We start from the raw sequence: 26,120 nt of genomic DNA, 5'->3' as shown, positions 1-26,120 counted from the left end.
TTGCCTTGGAAGGGGAGAAAAACAATTAGTTGTTTTAACACAATTCTCTAACAATATACCAGATTAACAAAACTGGTTAATTAACATTAATTAACATTGTAAATAATATTTCCTTTATGAACAGCCAAATTCTGTTACCTATAGCATTAATATAGCATGTTTAGGACAAAGTTAACAGTAATACAAGGTATAAACAGTTTAGTGTTAAATGTTAAACATTTTCCTGATTCAACTTAGTTTTCACATTGACTACCAATTTAACGGATGTTCTTTCAGATATCATTTCAAAGAATCTGAAAACATGGACAATTTCTCTGACAATAAATCATTACTTCTTATAAATTTATGTAAGTTTTCTTATACAGAGCTGTTTTGCATAAGCTAGTTAAGGAACTGTATCATTTTCAATAATGCTATCAATACTATGGTGATCTTTATACCTTTGCAGTCAGTGTTACTCCATTTAAAACTAATCATAAAATCTTTTTCTGTTTTTCCTCTGTCCTAAGTTATAATGGCGTCTGGATCAAATTTTCCAGGTCTTCTGTCATCACAGAAAAGTGGAAGATCAAAGAGTGTTTTAACAGCTGTTTGTTGGGCATGTTCTTAAAGAGCTTGGACGGAATATGGAGTAATCCATTCCCCTCCCTCCCTCCCTCACTCTTTCAAATCCAAAGTTATTAATTTTTTTCTCTAAAGCAAACAGCCAAAATAAACGCCTGATCTAAATTACATAAAAAGTAAGTCCTAAACAAAGTATATCATATACATTCATGCTTCTTGTATCAGTTTTACCTACTTAATTACTTGCTTTGTTTATACTCTTCTATCATTAAACAGTGAACAACATTTTCAATGATAATTTGCTCCAACAGGACACATCTGTGCAGCACAAAAGCTACAAAAGCTTCACAAACTCTGTTATTTATTTTATTTATTTATTTATTTTTTTGCAATGAAGAGGTAAGAGAGAGCTGAGATTTCTAGTCAAAATAAAAAAAATAGTTTTAGCAAAAATAAAATTTAAATACAGAGGGAATTCTCTCATATGGTTAATGAACTAGTAAGGTTAATAGCTCAGTTAATCTCTGCATACCATATGTAGTCATTTAATAGTTTTCATTTTTGTTATTACTAGTAACAAGTGCAGTATCCTACAAATCTTTCAGCCCCACATTCTGCTATCTGGAAATATTCCAAGTATTTGAAGAATAGCATATTTAATTTACACAGTGAAGTAGTACCTTCTCACTGTTTAAATATTCATAACCTTAATAACATTTTCAAAAAGAAATATAAAGTAATTTACCTTGTTAGTCAAGTTCTTGGAGCTATCTGAAGCCAGTTAGAAATCAGTGCAAATACACAGCCTTTGGCTGCTAACCACTGTGTTTGCTTCCTGTTCTTCTATGAATTAATAGCATATAAAACTTGAAATGCATGCTAGCATTCCCAGCTGCATTACCATACACACCTTATTAGCTATTGTTTCTAATTTGACATTGCTTCAGAATTTGGGCTTACCTCAGCTTTCTTGGATCTTCTTTTCTTTCTATTGGTCACTGTTGTTAGACTGTAATAGCCTGAGTCAGGCTACAAGCTGTGTTCTATGAATACAGCCTAATATATACGCATCGGTGACTACAGCTTTTAACCCCTAAAATAGCTAAGGCACCTCAGCACCTACGCAAGAAAAGACAGGAAATACTGGTTTTAATATCAAACAACCACAGAGCTGAAGTAGTTTGATTTTTATAGTTTAGCAGATGAAAGGAACTGGTCTAGATGAAACAGGTAACACAAAATGTACCTTTATTCAACATTTTTGTCAATTGATACTTTACACGCAAAGCTTGCTTGCATCATAATTCATTCTCATGATACCTGAACTGGCCGCAATGAATTAAAAACAGTGCCATCTGTTCCTACGGAAATCTTTTATTTGATTTTGATCAAATGCAGATGCTGCCATGCCATTTAAAGACATAATTCTTGATTAAGAGAAGAAGATAGCAAAAGCATTCACTAAGAATTTTTTAATAACATCTATTTCCATTTCTCTAAGGATTAAAACATACTTTTTCCTTTTTTTTTTCTTTTTTTTTCTTTTTTTTTTTTTTTCTGAGATATTTTTGCATATATTTCTTCAAAGACTTCATGCTGTCCAGTGCCTCCTGCAGTAATCTCTGGTTTTAATTATCAAGGCACCAATTAATTACCTTGTTTTATCATTGATCTAAAGTAAACTCTTTCCAGCCAACTTGCTTTCCAAAGCATAGACACATATTTCTGATGTTAAGTACTTTGTTTTCTTTTCCGGTACAAACTTAAAGTAACAGATGAATATCAGGAAAACTAGACATTCAAAGACAGAGTCTAAGTATTTTAAGGGAAAAGCTAATGAAAATACTCTAAACACAAAATATATCCTCATAACTTTCATGTTTATATTAGTTATAAAATTTATATAATATATTACAGTTTAGTCTAATTCATTTTAATAATAAAATCTCTAACAACTTATATCATACTGTTTAATACTTTGATTCCTAAGAATGTCTAAAAAAAGGTTTAAGAGCAGAAAGAAATATCTAGTAATCTAGTCTTCATTTTAATCCTCAGTTTTCTGTGTTATCTTGCAAAACCAAAACAAAACAAAAAGATGGAAATCAACCCTTAAGTATGTGCTCAGTTTCCAGTGACTTCAGTAAGGTTAATGTTAAACACAAAAATTTGTTCATGAGTAAATATTTGTACTACCTTGCTTTTTGTATAGGAATAAAATACATCCTCATTACCTGTTATTTTACATAGTTTAAGTATGTGCTTAGGGTGAAACACATAAACACTAGTTTCATTTTTGTTAGAACTCCAGACTCTCCAGCATCTCATACAAATTATTAGGGCCTGTCAATCAGGATTCTTGTCAAAGCCAGACAGTACAATGCAAATCTGGTTTGTATTTGTGCTAAATCTTCATGGGGTGCATAGAGAAGATATGGACTTTCTGAGATCTGTTCACCATTAAAGAACAAGCCAAGACCTTCACAAATGTTATACTGAAAGGTTTTAAACAGTGAGTACTGGTGGCGGATATCTTCTGTGACACACTTAAATACAAGTTCCCAGATGTTGCACATTTAAAAAGAAAGAATTTATCTTATGCTTCAGGAGGGTCTGAATTTACCCTTTAACCTGCTAATCATGTACAGATGTTCATTATGTTATCACAGAAGTCATGGACAGAAGGACTTTTAGCTTACCTTGTGACAGGTGGTGGTACTATTTGAGTGAACTACTGTTTAGCAAAGGAGAAGCAGGTCACAATGTGACCTTTGTGGATCTGGAGACCACAAATTTGATCCTTATCAAACACACATGTTGCCATCCCTTTTAAAGATGCAGTTCTTCACTAGGAGAAGAAAAGAACAAAAACATTTGCTAAGAGATTCTTTATAAGATTTTTTTTTCTGATGCAAACTGTAGGAAAAAAAACTACAGAGAAAAGTCCTCAAAATCAAGAATATTTTCAAGAATATATCAAGACTGTGATGGCTACAATATGTATTCTCACATGCACTCCAAAGTTTTGGAAAGAGCTCTTCAGGAACATGTGACTGTTTGGGTGCCCGAGCAGATGCTGCAGAAAAGTCTACTTTCCATGAAACCATTAAGATTACCCACAAATTCTCCTTCATGCATTTGTTTTGTATGGTTCTCCATCATCTTTATTATTTAAAGGGTGAAATATATGGTGATAAAGTTTTACAGACTAATAAAAGACCGTGGCCAAGATTTCCAAAAATGACTAATGGTTTGGGAGGCTTTTCAATGTGAGTATCCAACCTGAGACACTTTCCAGAGCCTTATTTTCAGTAAGAGGGGACTGAGAGTTTTGTGTTAACAAGGTCACTTTTAAGTTGTAAAGCTGAGCAATCAAAGAAACACAAATGTTCCTGAGATCACGAACTATCTCTAAAACTGTATTTCAGAATCACAGAATTGTAGGGGTTGGAAGGGACCTCAAGAGATCATCGGGTCCAACCCCCTGTGTTTGCAATGTTATCTCAGGACAATAAAAGGAAGTGAAAATATGAATACAAAAATAAATAAATAAATAAATAAATAAATCCTGCAAATACCTATTCTGTGGATCCTAGATGTCTTTCAAGAAGATACTGCTGAGATTATTCTAGGTTAAGAACAATGTCTGAAACTATTACAGAATTTTTGCTCCATATTTCTCCCGGTGGTCCACATTGCTAATCAATGTCATAACAGACACTGTCAGAAAAAAATCAGAGATTGAGGGACACCAATAACCACAGAGGGCAATAAAATCTCCTTGAGCAGAGTGGTGTACTTGCTTGGGAATTGAACAGCCCATATGATTAAGAAAGACTGGAATGGCTAAAAAGACAAAGACTCTAAAGACCCACAGACAGGAGATATGGACAACTGAGACTGCTGTAAGAGCAATTGCTCTGTTTCAGTATCAACATTGCTGACAGGGAAGAAATGCATTTCTTGCTTTCAATAATGGCTGCCATATGATTCAGATTTAGTATGAAGCAAGGTCTGTTAAACATCAAGCATGAGCATACTTCATTACCGGCAAATCCAGGACTATACTGCAAGCAGAGCTAATTCACCAGCCCTGTGGACTGCTCCATTTAACAAAGGCTGCAATCCCGTGTGCCTAATTTGGGTACTACTTTACTAAAATGTTAGGTGTCTTGCCTAAAAGGAAATTCAGTTCGCCCCCCCCCTCCCCCCCCAAATTCTCTTAAACTCCCTTCAGGGTGCCTGGAGAAATGGTGATGATTCAAAATCTGCAGAAAAAAGGTCTGTGCACAGTTTAGGCACCTTTCACCATATACTCTGCAGTTCCAGACAGCCGTGTGATCCATTTAATCCAGGTGTTTATATTTATTCAGGGTTCACTCTGCCTCTTTCACTTCTGCAGATTGGCACCTAGTGGTGATATATTTCTCTTTTTGCATTGTTGCTTGAAATATAGAGTAAGAAGCTCTCATTTTCAGGCCCTACTCAGAGTCACAAGGACAAAAGCCTGATTACCCTGTGTGATATATCCCAATTAATAATAGCTTCTACTTATCTTAAAAGGTATGCAGTCAGGTTGGTAAGACCAAGGAGTCTAAAATAAAGAAGATGAGTGAGGGCATCAGTCTAGCTCAAAGGACAATGCAGTTAGCCCAAGAGGCCAGACCCAGCTCCTACAGACACGTTACTTCACATCATTCCTGGTGAAAACAACAAAAACAACAAAACAACAACAACAACAACAACAACAACAACAAATTTACCAACACCAAACATACATCAAAAACAGATTTAGGAGCAGGAACTCTGCCCCTCTCCTTCTCTTAAAATAATATCGAGATCATGCTTTCCTCTCTGCAACAGTCCTTTGAACAGCCTCCTTGAACAGTACAGAGGTTCAAGAGAAGTCTGGAGCACTGGTGCCTACATTTCCTAGCTACAGAGAAGGTAGGATCAAACTCCAAAGGCTAAATAGAACCTAGAACTGCCTGCCTATACCTTTCAGTTAGGAGATGTCTCCCGTTTAAACAGGCATTCTGAGCATATATGGTCAGATAAAGTATACCAAGTTTACCTGGTGAGCTCTCAGGTTCAAATAGGAGGCACTGGTTGAGGGAATCCTGGAAAACTGTTGAGCTGGCTTATTTTGTGAAACGCAAATATCACCTGACTCCTGGTTTATATGGGATTTAGGAAGATCTGGTCTTATCCTAAAAGTTTGGAAAAAAATATTTTGATGGTTTACTTTCTGCACACCCTCACTTCCTTATGAAATGAGTATTTCAGTTTAAAGAGATCCTTGCAGAGCAGCAAAATTCAGAACACAGTAACTAAAAGCTCAGCTTTTATTGGAAATATCAAACTCTCCTGAATATGCTTCATTAAGGAATGATTTTTCTGTCTGTTGCTTTTTTCTCTGTATTTTGAGCTCTTCACCACAGTCACACAACAAAAGTTCCACAACATAATGCCAAGATCTGGTATTTACCTTGGCTAGCTAGATTTAGATTACCTACCAAGTAAAAGTAGCTGTTAATCTCTTACCTTAATTTGTTTTCAAGTTTTCATCAATTTCATTACTGAAACAAATCTGTCCTATATTAATACCAGGGACCTGATTTTTAAAATGTTAGATGTACAACTGTATATGGTAAGTGTATCTTAAATTAAGTACCCAATTTATACATTTATCAATTAAATTCATACACTGAGTTCTTGGCCCTCCTTGTGACTATTTAGATGATTAATGTTTTCTAGGAAACTAATGGTAAAATAAAATATCAATTAGTCACTCAATGACTATTTTGTATATCTCCAATTTTGAAAAGTAAGCTATCATTGATTAAATATTTGAAGATAGCATAAAGGTAGTGAAAACAGGCTACTTTGTAGTAGTGTTTCTTTTGTTTTCTTATTTAATGTTATTGTTTAAGAAGTGCAAATTGTTTGAATTCTTCTTCATTTAGCTTCCCACAAGAGGGTGATGAATTCTGAGAAGCTTAGACCTATAGAAAGATTTGTCTTCTGAAAAGAATAACAAGGGTTTCAAAAAAAGAGCAATCCTAGAGCTTAATGAAATATATATATATATATATATATTAGTCCTCTTATAATAAAACTATACTATACTGATTTTGCCAGATGAGAAATTCAAGGGTCAGGTGATTTTTTAACATTTAAAAAGAAAATCCAAATGGTATAAGCTATATGAAAATCCAGCACATATTTTATTTTCCATTAATTGTAACATACTTTGGTCTAATTTTTAATGTAGATACTCTTTGGGAAATATTGAAATTAACTGTTATGTTGGTTGTAATTTTCCAGAACTAACATTTCCAAAGGCATTCATGATATCTTCCACAGTCCTAACTTGAAGTTAGAATCTCACTCACCATGAAGACTCCAGTTGGTAATCATCCTTTCAGACTGAATATGTTGAAACTATCTCTTTATACTGTAGATGAAATTCCACAACAAGCACTTTGGTGCCAATTGACAATATCTTTTTCTCTGAAGAAAGATGCAGAGCCCAGCTCCATGGCAGAATTCATGCATCCATCAGTATCCAAACATGCTGCAGCATACCAGAGAATGTAAAGGAGCATGGTCATGTTCCATCATTGCCTACTCTTTATCTTAGCTGATTTTCCACTCATCACATAGCTTCTATGAATCCCAGAGCTAAATGACTAGTTCCTTTCTGCACTATACAGGTATATACATCTCATGCCATGGTTTCGGATACCTGTCATCCTGAATCTAGAGTGGGACTGAAAAATCCTGCAGGGGATGAATTTTCTTTCCCACATTTAGGAACCTACACTTAAAAAAATCTTATTTTTATACACAAAATCACAATTTCTTTTCAGAATCAATATAGAGTTGCATATAATTTTGGCATTCTTTTGAGAACTTATTAGTTTTGATGTTTATTTCTTTGACAGTAAAATGATCCTCATGGTGAAAACCAAATGTGAAGTTCACAAAACATTTTTGTATCCAGTTTGGAAACCAGTCTATAAAGTAAGATGTACAGCAGATTCATGTGACGAAGTACTAGAAAGTTCATGAAAAAAAATAAATTTGAAAGACATTGCTTGGCCTTGTTTATCTTCTAGATATCTTAATCTTATTAATAAATTGTTTTACAGGGTATGAAATTTATAAAAACTTCCAGTGCTTCTGTTTGTAATCTTACATATGTTTCAATAGAAATATATTTTTACAGATATTATTCATTACATTCCAAAGTGTCTTTATAATTTTTTTGGAATGTATTCTCTTGTCAGGCTGATCAGATAACACTGCACTCTTGCACAATTTATCCCATGCTAGGAGACACCAAAAATGTTATTTTGCACAGCATAACTGTCCATACAGTTAAATCTAACAGCCATTTTCTTTGCATATCCAAAGGCTACCTGATAACTGTGTCATCTCTGTGGCTGTGCTACTAAGTGATACAAGAACTGTACATTTTAAGTCATTTGGGATTTTTTTTTTTCATTAACAGTTAAAAGTATTATTAGTCTTCTCTTAGTGATGAATTTAGACACTTGTTCAAAACATTGTTGACGTTTGTTTTCTTGGAAAGAATAAAAACTCTGTGATCCTGTATAATCTTCCTTGTGAAATGAGTATTATTTGCCTTCTTTTGCCAGAAGAACAGTATCACTTTTCTTAAAATAAAGCTTTTTTTCTTTTTTTTACAATTCAAGTTCACTTGAACTAACTCCTGTACTTCCATTCTGTCATCTGGACTCAAATTTTTACTTTAAATTATTTTCCTTATTTTTTCACTGCCTTCTTATTATGTTGTTTTTATCCTTTTCTTTCACAATTTCAAGATAGAAAGGTATGCTCTTCCGCAGAGGAACTCTGTAAGGATAATACTTAAATACATAGTGATTGCTTTAGTAATCAAGACTTGTTATAAATGTGTTTTCTGATCTGCAGATGATGATTTCAAATTCTGAAAAGAGAGATTAAAAAAAAAATAGAATTTCACCTGTAAATAATCATACTTTTTAACACCAAAGAGTAGCAGCATATAATTTTTCAGATACACTGCTTCCTTCTGAAATCCTCCTCTCTTGTTTATATATCTACACCTTTCTATACATTGGTCAAAGGCATGTAAATACCAGGCAAAATAAATAAATAAATAAACCAAACAAAAAAAACAACAGTTTGATCCTTAGGGTTCCACAAAAGCTATCAAAGTAAGATTAAATTAAAGAATGTAAAGAATGCAAACTGAAATATTCAGAGCAAAGTGTTTACGTGATTCCCGGAGAAAAACCTTGAACTTGCTCAAGTTGGGCACTTTTGGAAGGTCCTTTTCCCTCAGAGAGAAATCTTTCTTTTGGTTACAGCATGTGGACATACGGGCAAAATTGTTTCCTGTCATAGCCCATAACAGCAAACTGTTTTCCTTTGCATAATAAAATGCCCCGGGCATCCAACCTGACATTCCTTCGTTCAAGGTGAATGCCCTGAAGCACAGATTTAGCTCATCTTGTCTTCCTCTGTGTCAGCTAGTATTCAACTATTCACATTAAGTAGAAAATCTTTAAGAAAGATTTATCCATGAAATTTATATAGCTTCTTGATTAAGTTCTTTTCTTACAAATAGAGAGTCTTTTTATCCAAAATCTAAATCTGCAAAAAAAGTGAGAACCAAAATGTCACAGAATCACAGAATCATGGAATGATTGAGGTTGGACAGGACCTCTGGAGATCATCTAGTCCAACCTCCCTTCTCAAGAGGGGTTCCCTAGAGCACATTGCCCAGGATTTTGTCTAGATGACTTTTGAGTATCTCCAGAGAAGGAGACTCCACAACCTCTCTGGGCAACTTGTGCCAGTGCTCTGTCACCCTCACAGTAAAGAGGTTTTTCCTCTTGTTCAGATGGAATGTCCCCCATGAGCATTTTGCCCATTGGGGTGGTAGCTCTTAAGACTGACTGCATTATTTTGTGTAGACATCTAAGCATCTTTGACAGTGCTGTCACACATGTAAGAGTTAGATTGTCAGGATCTCTGACTTCACTGCTAGTACTCAGTAGTTCACAAGTGTCGGAATGGGAACAGATTTGCACAAGCCAGATGTAGACATCTGTGTATCAAATAAAAGTTTCCGCAGTTCTTACCTATGGAATCTATATCCAAATGTTAGCTGAATTATGATTTTGCAAGTATCAGGGGAGTCTGAATTATAGACTGGAATGTGAAATGATAAATTTTCCATGTGAATTTAAAGAAAACTCTTCAACTGTAGTGATGGTTCTTAAAATTGATATTTTTTTCTCTATTGCTTACCATCATTCTTGGAATCACACATTCATATAAATTATGAATATGTTTGAAGGAAACTCTGGAGGTCATTTAGTTCAACTTCATCTTCAAAGCTCAGGGCAATGCCAACACAGGTTATAAAAACCTCCAAGGACAGAGAGTCCACATCCTCCCTGGGCAACCCATGTCAGTGTTTACACTCTCATTTTGAAGCATTTGTTCATCTGTCCAGCCTGAATTTCTCTTTTTACAATCTTTCCTTTGCATTCTTGTCCCTTCATTGTGCACCCCTGAATCTGGTCCATTGTTCTACAGTGCTCTTTTGCCAGTGGAAGACTGAAATAAATTCTTGGTCTGAGGTGTATAGTTTATTCATAGATACAAAGGGAAGTGACCTCACATAGCTTAGAAAAAAAGTAGACTGAAGGACATTCTTACAGGGACTTTCTTTCTTAGTGGCTCTCTACTGGAATTCATTCTTTTTTTTTACAACCTTACAGCTCCTACCCTCTTCACTGTATGTTTATTGCAGCTGTAGGTACAAAAATTCAAGCTGCCTTTCTTAAAGATGTCTTTCTTTCTGGTCCCCAGTTTTCAAAATAATTTAGTTTATGCTGAACAGACACTTATTTATTCCCCTTTTGGTAAAACTGAGGGTTTTCTGGTAGATCATATACCTGTAGAAATGTACACAAAGTTATAACACCTTGAGAAAATGTAAAGAAGTCACAATAACCACAAGTAGTCAGACAGATTTGATTCCTTCTATCAAGTGTATTTCCAACTAAAATTACATTTATTGTCAAACTACTGTACTACCTAGAATAAATGGTTCCAATTGACTTTTGCAACCATTTTGTTCCCTAGCCTAAAATTTGTCCCTTCACTCTATCTCTTTGTGACAGACAACTCTCACCTCTCCTGGATTCAACATGGGAACCAAATTCACAGCCTAGGTCTAAAGACAACTTTTGCGCTTGGACACCTGTTTTTTCTGACCTATGATTCTTCTTTTTAGATCGCTTTTTTTTTTTTTTTTTTTTAATAAAGGCAAATATATGAAAGAAAATGTTAGTATCATTTTTATGAGTTTCTCAGTCACTAAATTCATACTTGAATTGAGTTGAGGCCAGCAGTAGTAAAATTCAATTACAAAGATGTTATTATATCATAACTATAAAACTGTAAAAGTAACAACTTATAATGGAAATATTACCACCATCTCAGTTATTGTCATTATTGGTATTATAAATAATGTTGCTTCTTTTTCTTTTCTTTTATTTATTTATTTATTTATTTATTTTCTGTAAAACAACTTTTATCTGCTCTTTCTAATTTAGAAATACCTGGATAGCTACAGGAATTCATGTGCACTGTGGTCATTAAGGCAGTTATTTTCAGTAAGCATGATAGGCCCTTTAGGGTAATTTACATATAGAAGGTCTGTACAATTATGAAGTTTCTGATTATCTTATATTGAAGATAACAGGGAGGCTCCACTAGTTTTCATGATTTCATAGAATCATAGAATATCCCAAATTGGAAGAGATCCACAAGGATCATTGAGTCCAACTCCTGGCTCCGCAAAGGACCACCTAAAAATCAAACCATATATCTGAGAACATTGTCCAATGTGTATTTGTAGTCCTAAAAAGAGTTTAGTTGAGGCTAATTTACAGACTCCATTATCTCCATACTACTGCAGCTGTGTTATTATCCATTAAAGCCTGCTTACTTTTAAGTTATATTTGCTCCTGTACACACGTATTTCATAATATGACCAAGGTTAGGAGGGAACAAGGGTGTATGCAACACGTTTTTCTGTATCCAGGGTGCTGAAGCTTTTATAACCAAGCTCCATCAACTTACCTTCCAGGAAGAGCAGAAACTGCAAGTTATAGTGACTCAGTTTCCAAGGCTCTAGCTCTATTAAGGATTACTGAACACCTATGTTTCTATCTAGTGCCTGCAAAACTATTTATGTAATTTTCATAAGCTGATAACTAAGGTATATTAATGTACCTTAGTATAAGGTGTATAATATATATCATTGTACATCTGCTTCTGCTAGATGAAGGGAATTTAAACAATCTTTAGTGTGATTAAAATGACCAATTAATGCAAAAGTGTGCTATTGTGGCTTACAATCTAAGAGCAAAGAGATACAGGATACAGTGTCCCCTTTCTCCTTTAGCAGAGGGACATCATGTTCTGTATTTTTGTTATTTTTTTAGGGAATTTCTGAATCATAGGAAAGAGCTATTCAACACAAAACAGTGCTGCCAAATACTATTTTCTCTCAATTGTCCAAGTGCTTATTGCAAGATAAAGGTTCCCCAGTTTCTGAGGGAACTCACTGGTATCATTTGATAACTTGATATTTTGTCAATGAGCTTCATTCTCCTATGTCCCTTGAATAAAAGACCTTGTGAAGATCTGTGGATGCTTTATATGTAACAACTGGCTATGCAGAAAGTACCCTCAGCAACAGGTTTTAATCTATCTTGAGGTGAACTGTTTTCAGTCCCACAGTTCACATTGTTTCATTTTGCACAAGGAAAAATTACTCACTGAAACAAACTGAAAAGAATTTTTTCTGTCCTGTTTGCTAGATCACAGCTGAGTGGCAATGTATTTCAGTATTGGTTTGTGCTGCAGAAGTCCTAGTGTTCAGTGTTTTCTGTGAACAAGGCGTCTGGGTTAAAAAGTCTATGGAAGTGGTTGAATAATTTTCCCATAACTTTCTCTACTCGTTAATTCTTTAATATTTTTTGGCACTCCTTTCCTCTTCTCATTTTACAATGCCTAGGTTCTATTCCATAATGATCCCCATTCTGATATATTCCAAAACTCCCAGCTTTAAACTTCATTCTTCATTCAGCTTTAGACTGCTATGAAAATTCTAGCTTACTTGCAGCAAAGGTTATTTTCAATCCTTCCTGTATGTGGACAAAAAAGTAATAACACTTATGAATTCCAAATGACAAAAATAAGTAGGGAAATATCTCCTGCATCTCACTTTTTTTATTAATCTTAGGGTTCCTTGGGATTACATATTGATTCTGAACACTTGCAACTGGCAAGGTGCCAACTAAGGTGTCTTGTGGTTTGGGATTTTTTGTGTTGTTTTCTTTATTTTATTTGATTTCATTTTTCCAGAGGTGATACTTTCTCTTTTTGCTATGGAAACAATTAGAGTTTCTGTTTGAGTGTTTAGTAGCCTAGTAGTTGGAGGGGAAAGAGTACCCATGGGATTATCTGTGTTTGCAAGCAAGCTATTTATAATTCTCAGCTACATTTATTTTAGTGTGTGTTCCAGAATGCTGACAATATTTGGACTATGCATTCCCAGGTAGAATATAGTACTATTTCTCTATCATGAATAGCTATGGTTACCTTTTACTTATTGTCTGTGGTTTCTGAGAGATTCTGTTGTTCTTTTGACAACGCTGATGAATTAATTCACACTGCTTCATAGTTCTGTGACTCCCATACTGCAAACTCCATAAGACATCGACTTAATGACCAACAGAAGTACAACGTTAAAGTATATCTTTACAAACATATTGAAACTTGGAAGTAGAGAAAACAGTTTATTTAATCTTACAATAAATTTTGCAAAACAGAATAGCTTAGATTATCATACTTTAACCTTTTTTTTTTTTTTCCAATTTATAAAAGACTGAAACATAGCTGACAATGATATGGACACAGAAATACTATTTGCTATGTTTTATTTTCTACAATTTGGATAAAAGTAGCATGCAAGTAATTGAATAAAAATACTTGTATATATGACTTATTTTGAAATAAGAATTATACCAGCAATAGAAAAAAAATCTTGCCATGAAAACTTAGATGGAAGCATGACAAACAAACAAACAAACAAAAAAGTAAACAATTTTTAACCTGAAAAAATGTTCATTTCCCTGTTATCTTTCACATATTCCATTAATTGTATATTGTTGTATATTGTAATGGTCTCTGAAATATATTTTCATATATTTTAAACTGTTTTTATATTGTTAAATAATTTGTTTTCCTTTGAGATTGGTAATATGAGCAAGGCATGAATAATTAAGAATGCTGGATTGCTTGCAGGAGAATCGTCTATTTACACAGGCTAGCCCATACTGCTCAACACTCTGATGAAACCCATCTGACTTATGTAGATAAGTCTGATACCAGATGGCACATGCTGCATGCATGGACGTAGATTTCTATGAGGCCAAATGTTTTCCTTCAATTTAACTAACCAGATGAAGGCATATTTTCCACCACATCTGGTCAGTCTTCTGCTTCCTAAATACAACCATTTGTAAAAATATGCACACATTTCCATAGTGTTGCATGCTAAATATTAACAAAGAGAATGGTTAATATATAGACTGACATTTCTAAAAACATATTTTAATTTTAAAGATCTATCTTGATGTAATTCATGTAATAATGACCCCAAGAAGGGAATCTGAGACTCTGAGGCATCTCACTCCAGTGAGATCTCGGCAGCCACCCGAAGGCAGTTGTACATCTCCTGCGGCAGGTCAGCCCGAGTGAGATTGTTTCCATCCAGGCGCAAATGTGTGATCTTGGAATAGGTCAATGGTCCAACAACCTTACAGAAACTGCTCAATGGGAACTCTGAAACAAAGGGGACACGAGTAAGAGAAAGCACAAATAATTAAGACAAATAAGACAAAAACATTATTTTTCTGCTTTTTTTTTTTTTTGCTTGGAAACAGTGACTTTCTATTTATTTTATTTTATTTTATTTTATTTATTATATTATATTATATTATATTAATATTATTTTATTTTTATTTTAATTTTTTCAATATTTTGTGTGAGCTTACTGGGACTTCAGGGGGTTTTGTTAGAGAGCTTCACATTAATTGTGAGAAGTTCAGAATTTCCAGATTGGGCTTTTCAAGTGTTGTGTGATTCCAGCACCTATTTAATTTTTAAGTCTTCAGATTTTATTTAGAGGCTTAACTTGGTATTTAGGAGAAAAAAAAAAAAAAAGAAACATCAAGGCAAGGAGGAAGGAAGGAAGGAAGGAAGGAAGGAAGGAAGGAAGGAAGGAAGGGAGGGAGGGAGGGAGGGAGGGAGGAAGGAAGGAAGGAAGGAAGGTAGGAAGGGAAGGAAGGGAGGAAGAAAAAGAAAGGAAGGAAGGGCAGAAGGGAGAAAGAAAAAGGAAGGAAGGAAGGAAGGAAGGAAGGAAGGAAGGAAGGAAGGAAGGAAGGAAGGAAGAAAAAGAAAAAAAGAAAAAGAAAGAAAGAGAGAGAAAGAAAGAAAGAAAGAAAAAGAAAGAAAAAGAAAGAAAGAAAGAAAGAAAGAAAGAAAGAAAGAAAGAAAGAAGGAAAGAAGGAAAGAAAGAAAAAGAAAGAAAGAAAGAAAGAAAGAAAGAAAGAAAGAAAGAAAGAAAGAAAAAGAAAAAGAAAGAAAAGAAGTAATCAGTTTCTGGAAAAGCTGTACATGTCTTATCCATAAGGAGAGGCAGTCCCCTGTGTATGTTCGTAAAATATTATTTTTTGAATGTTTCATTTTGATTTACTAGTTTTAAAATGAAATTTGGGCTGGGGACAGGGATTAAATTTGTACATTTAAATTGTATAACTGAACCTTTCCAAAAAAGCAGGACTGCAAGTTAAGTTTAAAAGTAAAAAATGAATTGTAAAAATATTTATATTTATTGCAGTTCACATATCATGCTATATAAAGCCTCCATCCAATTGAAATATGGCAGGTTTTGAATGGAAATTGCATCTTATGAGCAGTATTAACTGTAGGCAGAAAAAAAGTACATGAAACAGAGAAATTCTGTGCTCAGTATACATAAGCACACATATGTATGCATTGTATACCTCAGTCATTCAGAAAAGATTTATCCTCAGGAGAGAATCTATGTAAATAAACCTAATGTCCACTGTATACCACATTGTGTAACTCTGCAAAGACAGTTCTTCATTCTCTCTATTCCCTTTGATTCAGACACTGTCACCACTCAAGAACCAATCTGAGAGACTTGATCTTCTTAAGGTTTTTGTCATTGATCAAATGTTATAAAATGCTTTTGTGGTACAGAGGACCAACTCTCATAATTTCTGAGAAATCAAGGTAGGGTTCTCAAAACCAAAAGCACTTTTGACTACAGGTCATAGGTCATTAATGGGTTTTTGAAAACACCACATTATATATCCTTTCTGCATGACTATTTATCTCATTTAAGAAAACAAGATGACCTACATTCAGTTGTAGTACTAAAGGAAGTAGAAGAAGTATCTTTCATATCTCTGCTTTAACCTCAATTGTATTCTTCCAGAACTGACATTACAATAATCTTCTATCATTGATGAAATATTTCTTGTGTAAACTAAGTATAAGTGTACACCCATCTCTAAAGGCAGATCTTTAAAGAATGACAGTGTAGTTAATTTGTTAGAGACAGAGAGATGATGTTGAAGAAAGGGTAAATATTTGCATATATTTCACAAAATAAGGAATCTTACATGGAGACTGAGGAAATGTATTTCAAATGTTAGATCTTGATCACCAAGACTTTTTAGACTAAACAACAACAACAACAAAAATCCTAGGTTTTAAATATTTTGCAACCTTGTTCTGGAAGGGTGAAATAAAAGGCATGCTTAATGGAACAAGTATCGAGCAGTCCAAATTGAAATATTGTACAATATTGAACTTGTAAACCAATTCTACTACTTTACCAGTTCAAAATGTACCCACTGAAGTGCACTGATGATTTTCATGAGATAGGATCACGCAATCTAAGAAAAAGTTATAAGATTGGATCTGTGTGGATTTTGTTGCATGAAAACAAGTTTGCTTGGCCTACAGACTCTACCATTTATTATTTAGGCCAAGGTCTCTGGAGATTGTTTGGGTATAATTTGTAAAGAGGTAAATAAATATGAATTTTAATATATATGTTTTTCGTTTTCTAGTCTTTCATGGAAAATGAAATGACACAGTAAGTATAATTTTATTGAAGACTATATATATAAAAGTTTTCAAAATTTACTTGTTTGTTTACCATACCGTTACTTCTGAGCACAAGTTCATACGTAAATTTAATGTGCATAAGCGACAAAGTTTATTAATGTTACCAAAATACCCAGCTGTGCAGATTGTTTATGAGATTGAGACAACTTTGCAAGTAGATTCAGATTTAGTCTTCACAGAAGTCAAAGGAACTCTGTCATGGGCTTCAGTGATATTTGGTTCAATTTCTTGGTGCAAAGTGTATGTATTTGGGTATTAATTTATTATACAGTTCATATAATTGTCATTTGTAAGAAACATATTAAAATTTTTGTTTTCTAATTGCATATATATTAGCAGAAAATTAGATAAGTGTTTCTTGGAAGTGCATTCAATGTGCAATTTCCTATATGTTCTGTATGGAAACTGCAATCAGTGAAACTGAAGCACAGTTGCACATAAAACATTACTAGTTTACTTCCTCCTTTATTGAAATGATTCATGTTCCAGATGTTCCTGCTAAAATATCTTTCTGAATAAACAGTATTAAGGTTTAGAGGTAAAGAACATTGAATTTTGCTATTAGTATGACATTCATATTTTCCCTACTCAGAATTTCTGCATGAGTCAGACACAGAAATAGTTACAAGGATTGGATGAAAATTGGATTTTCACCTGAACAGTTATTTTCTCACTAAATGTGTCTGTTCCCATAAGAAATTCTGTTGTTTTAACAATATTTATACAAGAAATATCTTAAAAAAAAAAAAAAGAGAGAAAAAAAGTAAAAAAGTCAGGAGAAGGTTTGCCCTCTGCTCTCATATACCCATAGAGAAAAGAGCATAGAAACATTTAATTTTTTTAGACAGAATTTATTTTTGACTATATGCTAGGCAAGAGTATATCCCTTGCACATCAGGACTACAAGCAGCCTTAAGCTGAGGAAGATTAATTGTGTTAAGATTTCTTGTTCAGGTGTGCAATACAGCAGAAAAACTTAATGGGATCAGCACTTCTAGTCATCTTTGCTGGTCTGTGGTCCCATAGCAATTGTATCTGAGTCATTGCTGTACTTTGGGATTGCTGGAGTACTTCAGATAAAAGACCACAAAGCATCTCTACAACTAACTGTGTTTAGAGTAATTAAAATTATGGTACAGCTACAGATCTAGCCAATGGACTGCAGCAGAATATGTTGTCCCTTGACTGTCCCCTTGAACATTTTCAAGTTTCCTCTTGTAATACTCCATTCATATGATATCTTCTTGCTAGGAGTTCATGTGAAAGCAACTGTTTCCTTAATACTTCACAAATGAAATATGGAGAAGTCCATCTGTGGACCCTCTTCACTGATCCTCATTGATTTCTGTAACTGCAGAGTGTATTTTTGCCTTGAGCAATCTATAATAATAAATATTACAAATACGTATTTAATCCCAATGCAATCCTAAGGCATGGGAGTAAACCAATGTTATTATTAATTGGGAAACTCCACCCTGAAATTATTAAAAAAGACATACTAAAAGAAAGGAAGATTCAATCTTATCCATTCTGGATTTGAAGTATGAAGAGAGCAAAGACATTTATAAACCCACTGTGGTCCTATGCTAGCTCGGAGGTCCAACTAGCATCAAGTACAGTTGATGGAGTATGCTGTTGATACCTAACTTGCACGCAATACTGTGCACGTGCTTCTATTTCTTAGTTAGAGATCAGAGGATTTATTCTGAATTTGTCTTTATTTCTTTTTGTCTACCGCTCCTCACATTGCAGTGGAATTAAGACAGAACACTGAAGTGAACTTGATTCTGTTACAAATCTTTCAATATATATTTACATCAACTTTTGTTCAACAATCTTGAAGTCACTCAAATTCTCAAAAATTTTTTTTTTTATTTTTTTTTAGAGTGATTTTATGGCAATGCAGAATGATTGTATCAGACCTGAGAGACAAAACTCTTGGACAATAACTTAGAGAAATACGTCCTTTCTTTTTGGTAATGTCAAAACAGGTGGGACTCTTCCTCAAATACTAAGGTTAATCAATAACCCTAAAGATACATGAGAGAACGGGAGACAACAGCAAATGAAAAACTCTGCAGAAATATATTTATGCTAGCATTCAGTATAAGTGAAAACTTTAAGCTATGTAAGCACTTATACCTTTTAGGACAGATTATCATGAGACCTAAAACAGCAGTCTCCCTTTCAGAGTATATGAGTACCATGAGCCATAGTATGGAAGGGAAGCTGACTTTGTTTACAGCCATCCTTACACAAACCTCTGGAAAATGAGAATATTTTATTAATAAGCAACATGTTATTTGTTTGGGGTTCAAAGGGCAATCAAGTGAATTTTTGGAAAGACTAAACACTCAAAACTGTCGTTTAAGTGTAATGAATAAAGAACTGCAAAGGTTTTGCTCAGCACATAAATAGTATCTCCTTAAAAGGAAATGCTTATTGCTTGTCCCACATTGATTATTAGTATATTAGGGAACACAATATTGTGCCTGTCAAATTAGATAGCCAAGGAAATCTATTAAGAAAATCTGCTACATTTCTTTTTCAGGCAAAAGAGTAAATCAGAGCTCTCTTGCATCAGTCCATATGGTAGCAATGAAAGTGCAGCAGTAGCCAGTCCTACTCTTTACACTGTCACCCTCTCCTGCTGACCAGTATTTTGGAAATACAGCTTTCATTGAAAAGTGTATTGCTGTCATGGTTGTTCAGAAGTCCTTGGAAACATGAATAGAAAGCAAAGTTGGTACCTGGGTATCTTGAAGAAGGCTCAGAACAGCCATTCTAATCAGTTAAAATTGCCTCATTTATCTCAGGAGAAATTAAATATCAACAGCTCTTTTAGGAAAGAGAGAGTATCTGAAAGAGTTCTACAGGTTGCTGTATGTAGTACCTCATATGGAAAGCATTAATTCATTTTTTTTTCCCTCTTCAAAATAAGGAAATGAGATATAGGGAAAAAATCATAATATTGAGGAACATGCGAAAGAGTAAATAACAAACAAAAGGTCTTGCCTTCTCCCTAGTAAGATAACAATTAAAATATTTTGCTGCAAAGGCCAAGTCTGTATTGAGTAAGGAAAAAAATGTTTCTTAGCTAACACTGATATCCTAGACCCCCGATGGATACAGACAAGCAGATGAGGATTTTATGGTTTATAGTTTATGTTAGCTAGCAGGATGATGTAAGTCTTCCAGCAGAAATGCTGTATTTGACCATACTACCTCTCCATGAGAGGCCACTGCTGACAGAGATCCAGCTGGAGAGCTTCTGACATGAAGATGGGGTCTGCCCAGCTCTACAGTATCTCCCTCCCATCCCAGGATTAGGACAGCCTTCTAAAAGCTCTGTCTCAGTAGAAACCTCCATTATCTCGTACAAGGTGTGGCTGTTATTGATTTTAGAAGGAACTGTTTTAAAATTGTTCTTGCATGGAGACAAACTTGACAACTAATCATATGATGTGGAAAATGGGAATGAAAATAGAAAGCAACAGGATCAGGATTTCAAGATGGGTTTGGAAAAATACTGTCTGTAAGGGGGAAGGGGAGGAAAAGGGAGAAAAAATAATATGTATATATATATATATATATATATATAAGCTGCTTCATTGTCTCTTTTTCATTGTGCCTTGTGCCTAGTACCTTATGAATTTATTGTCCTCTCCTTCTCTCCTCCCCTCCAGCACTTTCACTGACACTCTTCTGAAAGGTTGCACATACTGTAGTTTGACTCTCAGCTATCTTTTTGTTGACTTACAAATTATGACTATCCTCCACACTGATTAAACTTTTCCCAGAGTTTTGTTTGTTTGTTTGTTTGTTTTCTAAATTGTATATGTGCAATCCATTGACTTTGATGGAGGTACTTCAGTGTACCTGAGATGAGTATTTGGCAAATAATAACCATATATATATGAAAACAGAATATTGTGTCTTTAAGATTAATTTGCATAGCTAAATGTCTGTCTTTTAATATCAATATGAGCAACAGTAAGAGAAATGCTAGCCAGTAACATTTATTTAAACTGGTTGAACTACTCTTCCAGATACTTGCATCAACCATTAGTGTCTAGATAGTGGTAAGTGGTAAAGAAAATATGCAAATTTAACTCACTGTTAATTTTGTTGACTTGGAGGTAGAAGTTTTCAAGATTCTCACTGACAGTTGGAATGCTCTTCAGTTGATTGAAGGAGAGATCCAACTCAACCAGTGATGTGATATTGAAGACATTGCCTGGTATTCCAGAATCTGTTAATTTATTGTGGGATAAACGTAAATATTGCAGGGTTTTAAAACCTTGGAAATACTCATCAGGAATGTTGGAGATCTGGTTATTGTCAAAATACAGCATAAGCAAGGAGTGAGGCAGTCCTGTTGGTAGCTTTGTGAGTCGATTGAAGCTTAAGTCAAGATACAAAAGTGAATTCAGGCCTTTAAAAGCCCCAGAAATAGAATCTGCTTTCAGCTGGTTGTTCTGGAGGTGAATGACAGTCAGATTTGCCAGCCCCTCAAGTGCACCGGGATTAACTTTTGTGATCTTGTTGTGACTTAATTGCAGGTCATCCAGAGTTTTGGGGAGTGGTCCAACAGCTTCAGTCAAATTGTTGTAATTAATGTGAAGTTTCTTCAAATGCTTTAGTTTAGAGAAGACTCTTCCCTTAATTTTTGAATTTTCCAAATGGTTGTGATCTAGGATCAGCCACTGTAGGTCTGTTACATTATCAAATGTGTTTTCTTCAATGCCCTCAATCATATTGTTTCGAAGATAAAGGTATTTTATTCCACTTGGTACAATTGGAATGGTTTTCAGTTTAAGATTGTCACAATACATTGCAGTAGGGTAGCTTAAAGGACAATTACATTCTGGGGCACACACTGCTGAGGATGGCCCAAAAGGATCATAACCATAATCATCTGCAGGACCATAGTCATATTGGCAAAAAATGCCACTTATCAACACCAGAAAAATGGGCAGTGAGTTTAAAGTCATCTTTGAAATGTATCTTGTCCCTGTATAGCGGAGGGGGATAAAAAAGTTACAATTCTGATTTTTTTTTTTCAACAATATTTGAAATTTTAGCACACAAAGAATATGATTCAAAACTAATCAATTCAGGCTTCCCATATAAAGCTATTAAATAATAAAAATATATTACTTTGTTAGTAATGCACAGTTGCTATTACGAACTTACAGTCCCTGTTTTGTTATAAACTGCCTTTATAGTGTGAAACTGAAGGTTATTCTGCTGTTGCAAATAACACATTTTTAAAGTCATACTGCAGCCATTCATCAAGTTACAATAAGGATGATAATGTCCAAGTTTTCTAAACTTGGCACAGAAGAGTTTCCAATTTTGCTGAAAGCCATATTCAGAGATAGTTTTGCCATTTAAATTCTATCAAGCTTTCATTGCTATTACTAATATGTTAGAATTCCTCATTTTTAAATAACATGTGGTGTTTTCAATTAAGTTCAAAAAGGTCAGGAAAGTTACAAACTGAGAGGGACGGTCTGCTATATAGTTTGTTGTTAAATTCCAGTAGCTTGAAATATTTTATTCTCCCATTTCCTCTAAAGAAAGGTGGGAAGTTCCACCATGTTTCATATTCAGATAAACAAACTCATAGAAACATAGTGCATGTTCTCTTGGATCTGTCAACCAGTACTACATATAGTACTACATATGGTGCATGAGTATAATCTCTATCTAATAGGGGTCTACAGTGGATCTGATATGACTGCACTTCAGATACTGCAAGTATTCTTGCAAAGTCGATGTATAACAATGAATATGATAATTACATTGTGTCACCATTCTAAATAAATAGATCAATAACATACTTGCTTTGCATAGGTGGCCTTCTAGATCACATATAGCTAAAGGATGTTTTAGTGTCTTTGGGTATGTTTTATTGTGGTACAATATGAGTGATCTCACCTTACTTTTTAAAGGCATACTTCATAAGATATTAATCTATTAGTATATCACAATCTTCATAGATTAATATCTTGATAATATTTCTTACTACCTACATAGATTCTGTGTTATAAAGTCTGTGAACTAACTTTGATTTTCACTGGTGAAAGTGTACTCAACTACTGTTTAAAGAGTGAGACAATTAAGAAAATCCTTAGAACAATCATGTTCTCAAGTAATTTCAGACAGCATGTGCAGCCTTTAAACAGACCACCAGGCATTGATCTCAGATCTAGGTAGTCTTCCAGCAAAGTCAGCCTTGTTATTGGCATTGTTTCATGGAACACAGAATAATACCTAACGTTGAAATGCAGGATCATTGCTAGAAAGTCTTCTTTAACTAAATTGCCTTGCTTTTATTGACTTGATAAAAGCCACATAACAGCTCAACTAAAGTAACTCTAAGCAGGGCCTATTGATCTAGTGCAGAAAAAGGATTTTTTTTTTTTTTTTTAATTTGGTCAATCACCCCAAAAGCCCCGCTGCTAGATATTAAGCTTTTGTCTTCTGGATGAATAGGAAGATTGCATATCTTTTTCCATGGTGTTGGTTTCATCACATTTACCTAATTACAAACTATTGGATAGAGAATCAATCAAATGTGAGTTGTCAGTGTAATTTTCTTTGTTCTTTATTACTGTATGGGAACATGAAAACTCGATCTTCAGTCCCCTGCTGGTATAAGTAAGCACATCTTCTCTGAAAGAAAAGTTACATTGACAAAATTCACCTCAAAATCTGGTCATATTTAAGTATTAAACATTAAGGACAGAAGACTAACTGCTTCAGTATTCAAAATATAGAACACTGTAGAGCACTTCTTGGACTACGTTCTTTGGCCTTACAATGACATTTTTACACATCCTCATTAATTTATAGTCTTTCTGATAAAGTAGGGTAAACTTCCTATTTTAAATTCAAATTCTATTGCTCTTGTATTTTCAAATTATATTCATAATTCTTGATTTATTACTGAGGCTGACATAGTATTATATATAGTCATTGTATAGGCTGACATAGTTATTTTAAAGAGTATAAAATGTTTAACTACTCTGCAAAATCCTGGAAGTAATTTGGAGTTAGACAGCGATTTTTTTGAATGATTTTATCAAAAATTTTAAAATTTAGATGCCAATTCCTTAGTGCAAAGCCATAAGTGTATGTGTCTGACATAAAATAGCACAGTAAAGTAAATAGTGTAGTTAATTTATTATATTTATTTTCATTCACACTTCTAAATGTTTGTCAGAAATGTAAGATGTCTGTACATGACTGATCATGTACACATGCTTGGTTGTTACACTGAACTATATGAATTCAAAAGATAACATCAGAATATGTTCTTAGATGTTTATCTTATAAATATAAGCATTCTTGAATGGATTGCTTGTGTTTGTTCTACTCAGTTATGTTGTAAAATACCTGTGAAAACATTTATGAAGTTGCTCAGGCGACATGCCAAAACATACTAAATGACAAATCCACAAATCCACAAATTTGGAAAAATGCTTACTACAGTAGAATAGACAAACTATTCAAATTATTTTGGAACATATACTGCCTTAGTTCTAAAATTGTTGTGAAATAAAATAAATATAAATTTATGGTCCCACTATAATTAATATAAATATACCTTAATTCTGCAGCTTAATGTTTTACACAATTTGCATAAGTTATCATTAAGAAGTTTCAATAGGATATTTCAAATGTGCCTTAAAATTAACTAAATTATTCAAAGTATCTATAATTTTCCTCTTGTTGTTTACTTGATTAAATATTTAAGTGTCTGGATGCCTTGTCTTTTTGTGAAATGAAGCAAAATGATTTAACAAACAGAGTGCTATGGAGCTATTACTAATAGACTATGAATGAATAAGTAAGGAATGAATAGTCTTAAAAATATATTTGTACTGTACATCAATTCTTCTTTTGAAGTAGAACAAAACAGACTTGAAACGAGTGCAAGATTTATGCACAAAACGTGAGGTCATTTTAGGGAAACTAGAAAAGTAAATGTACGAAACAACTGTTGATTTGTGTTCAATTTACAAATTGGCAAACTTATCCTGACATGTTTTCACATTCATATTACAGATACATTTAAATAGCTTAACATTACAGTTAAAACATGCAGAAACACTTACCTTACTGCCTTGAAGCTGCTTTCGTTAATTCCCAGAGCAGATGCAATAAGGGACTGTATCGACCAATATATGCTGTAAACAGTGTCAGGAGGTAAAAGTCTGCCAGATCCTCTGTGTTACAAGAGGAGAAAAAAAAAAAAAAAAAAAAAAAAAAGCCCTAGTCACGCTGTTCTCTGAAGCTGCTATGTCATCATGGTGATCTTGTGGTGTGGCATGTACAAAAATGCAGCTCTCTAATGAAGTGCAGGTGGATACCATATTTTGTACAAGGACAACCCATCTGCTCTTCCTGTGGGATGAGAGAATGATAAGTGTTCAGAAACCTGAAAAAGTTTAGACCACTAGCCACAGACTTATCCAAAGATTTTTTGTATTTTAGAGGGAAAATATTTTCCTTTATAAAACAAATTATAAACAGACTTTTGCTTCCCAACTTATTTTATACTGCTAGACATGAGTTAACAAATAGCACTAAGACCTCAGTGCTGCTGTATTTCTTTAGCCAAGTGACTCATTCATTTTTTTTTTATTTTTTTATTTTTAATATCTTATGTGTACAATAAAACATCCTTAATAAAACGTTTAGTTTAAGGACCAGATTAACAGATGTAAAATTATCTTTAAATTACAACCTTTTGCTCAGCATTAAATAATGAGTTCAAAGTTTGTTCTACAAAGCTTAGGAATTTACATGGTCTGTAACATTTCTTTGGTGATTAAATGCATGTCTGTTTAGAACAAACACATCCGAGGAACATTTTTTTTTCAGCAGTTACTGTAAACTCACTTTATATGTTTGTTCATTTTTGCACTTACGACTTTCTTCTGCTTTTCAGAATCTGGAACTACTCAGCTTTACATTGTCTGTTTCTTATTCCATGGATGTAGTTCAAGAATGCATCTTACAGCTTGGAAGAGAATGTTATTTTCACTGGGAAATGCCAAAAAAATAATGCACTAAGACAGTAACTGTTTAAAGTGGGTCCTAATGTTTCTGTGAGAACCTTCCCTTATCTCTAATTGGTGGATATTTTCCCTTTTTATGGGATGCAAGCTCTCTGTTCTAAAGTTGGATGGAGACAAATGTGCATACAGAAAGCATATACATTT

The 26,120-nt window shown here is 34.0% G+C and overlaps 1 protein-coding gene across 1 annotated transcript; it reads right to left on the bottom strand.

Moving 5' to 3' along the window:
• Nucleotides 1-13,443: 13,443 nt before the first annotated feature.
• Nucleotides 13,444-25,232, bottom strand: LUM (lumican). The gene is made up of 3 exons (XM_035551810.2): nucleotides 25,011-25,232; nucleotides 21,002-21,898; nucleotides 13,444-14,505 (listed from the first exon to the last, which is right to left on the bottom strand). The coding sequence occupies exons 2-3, from the start codon at nucleotides 21,876-21,878 to the stop codon at nucleotides 14,351-14,353; spliced, it is 1,032 nt and encodes a 343-aa protein (XP_035407703.1). The 5' UTR covers nucleotides 21,879-21,898; nucleotides 25,011-25,232; the 3' UTR covers nucleotides 13,444-14,350.
• Between the last annotated feature and the right edge of the window lie 888 nt (nucleotides 25,233-26,120).

Source organism: Cygnus atratus, chromosome 1, assembly GCF_013377495.2.
Source record: "Cygnus atratus isolate AKBS03 ecotype Queensland, Australia chromosome 1, CAtr_DNAZoo_HiC_assembly, whole genome shotgun sequence".
Taxonomy (NCBI): Eukaryota; Metazoa; Chordata; class Aves; order Anseriformes; family Anatidae; genus Cygnus; species Cygnus atratus.
The sequence above is the reverse complement of the archived record's forward strand: the minus strand, read 5'-3'. Positions and strand labels throughout refer to the sequence as shown.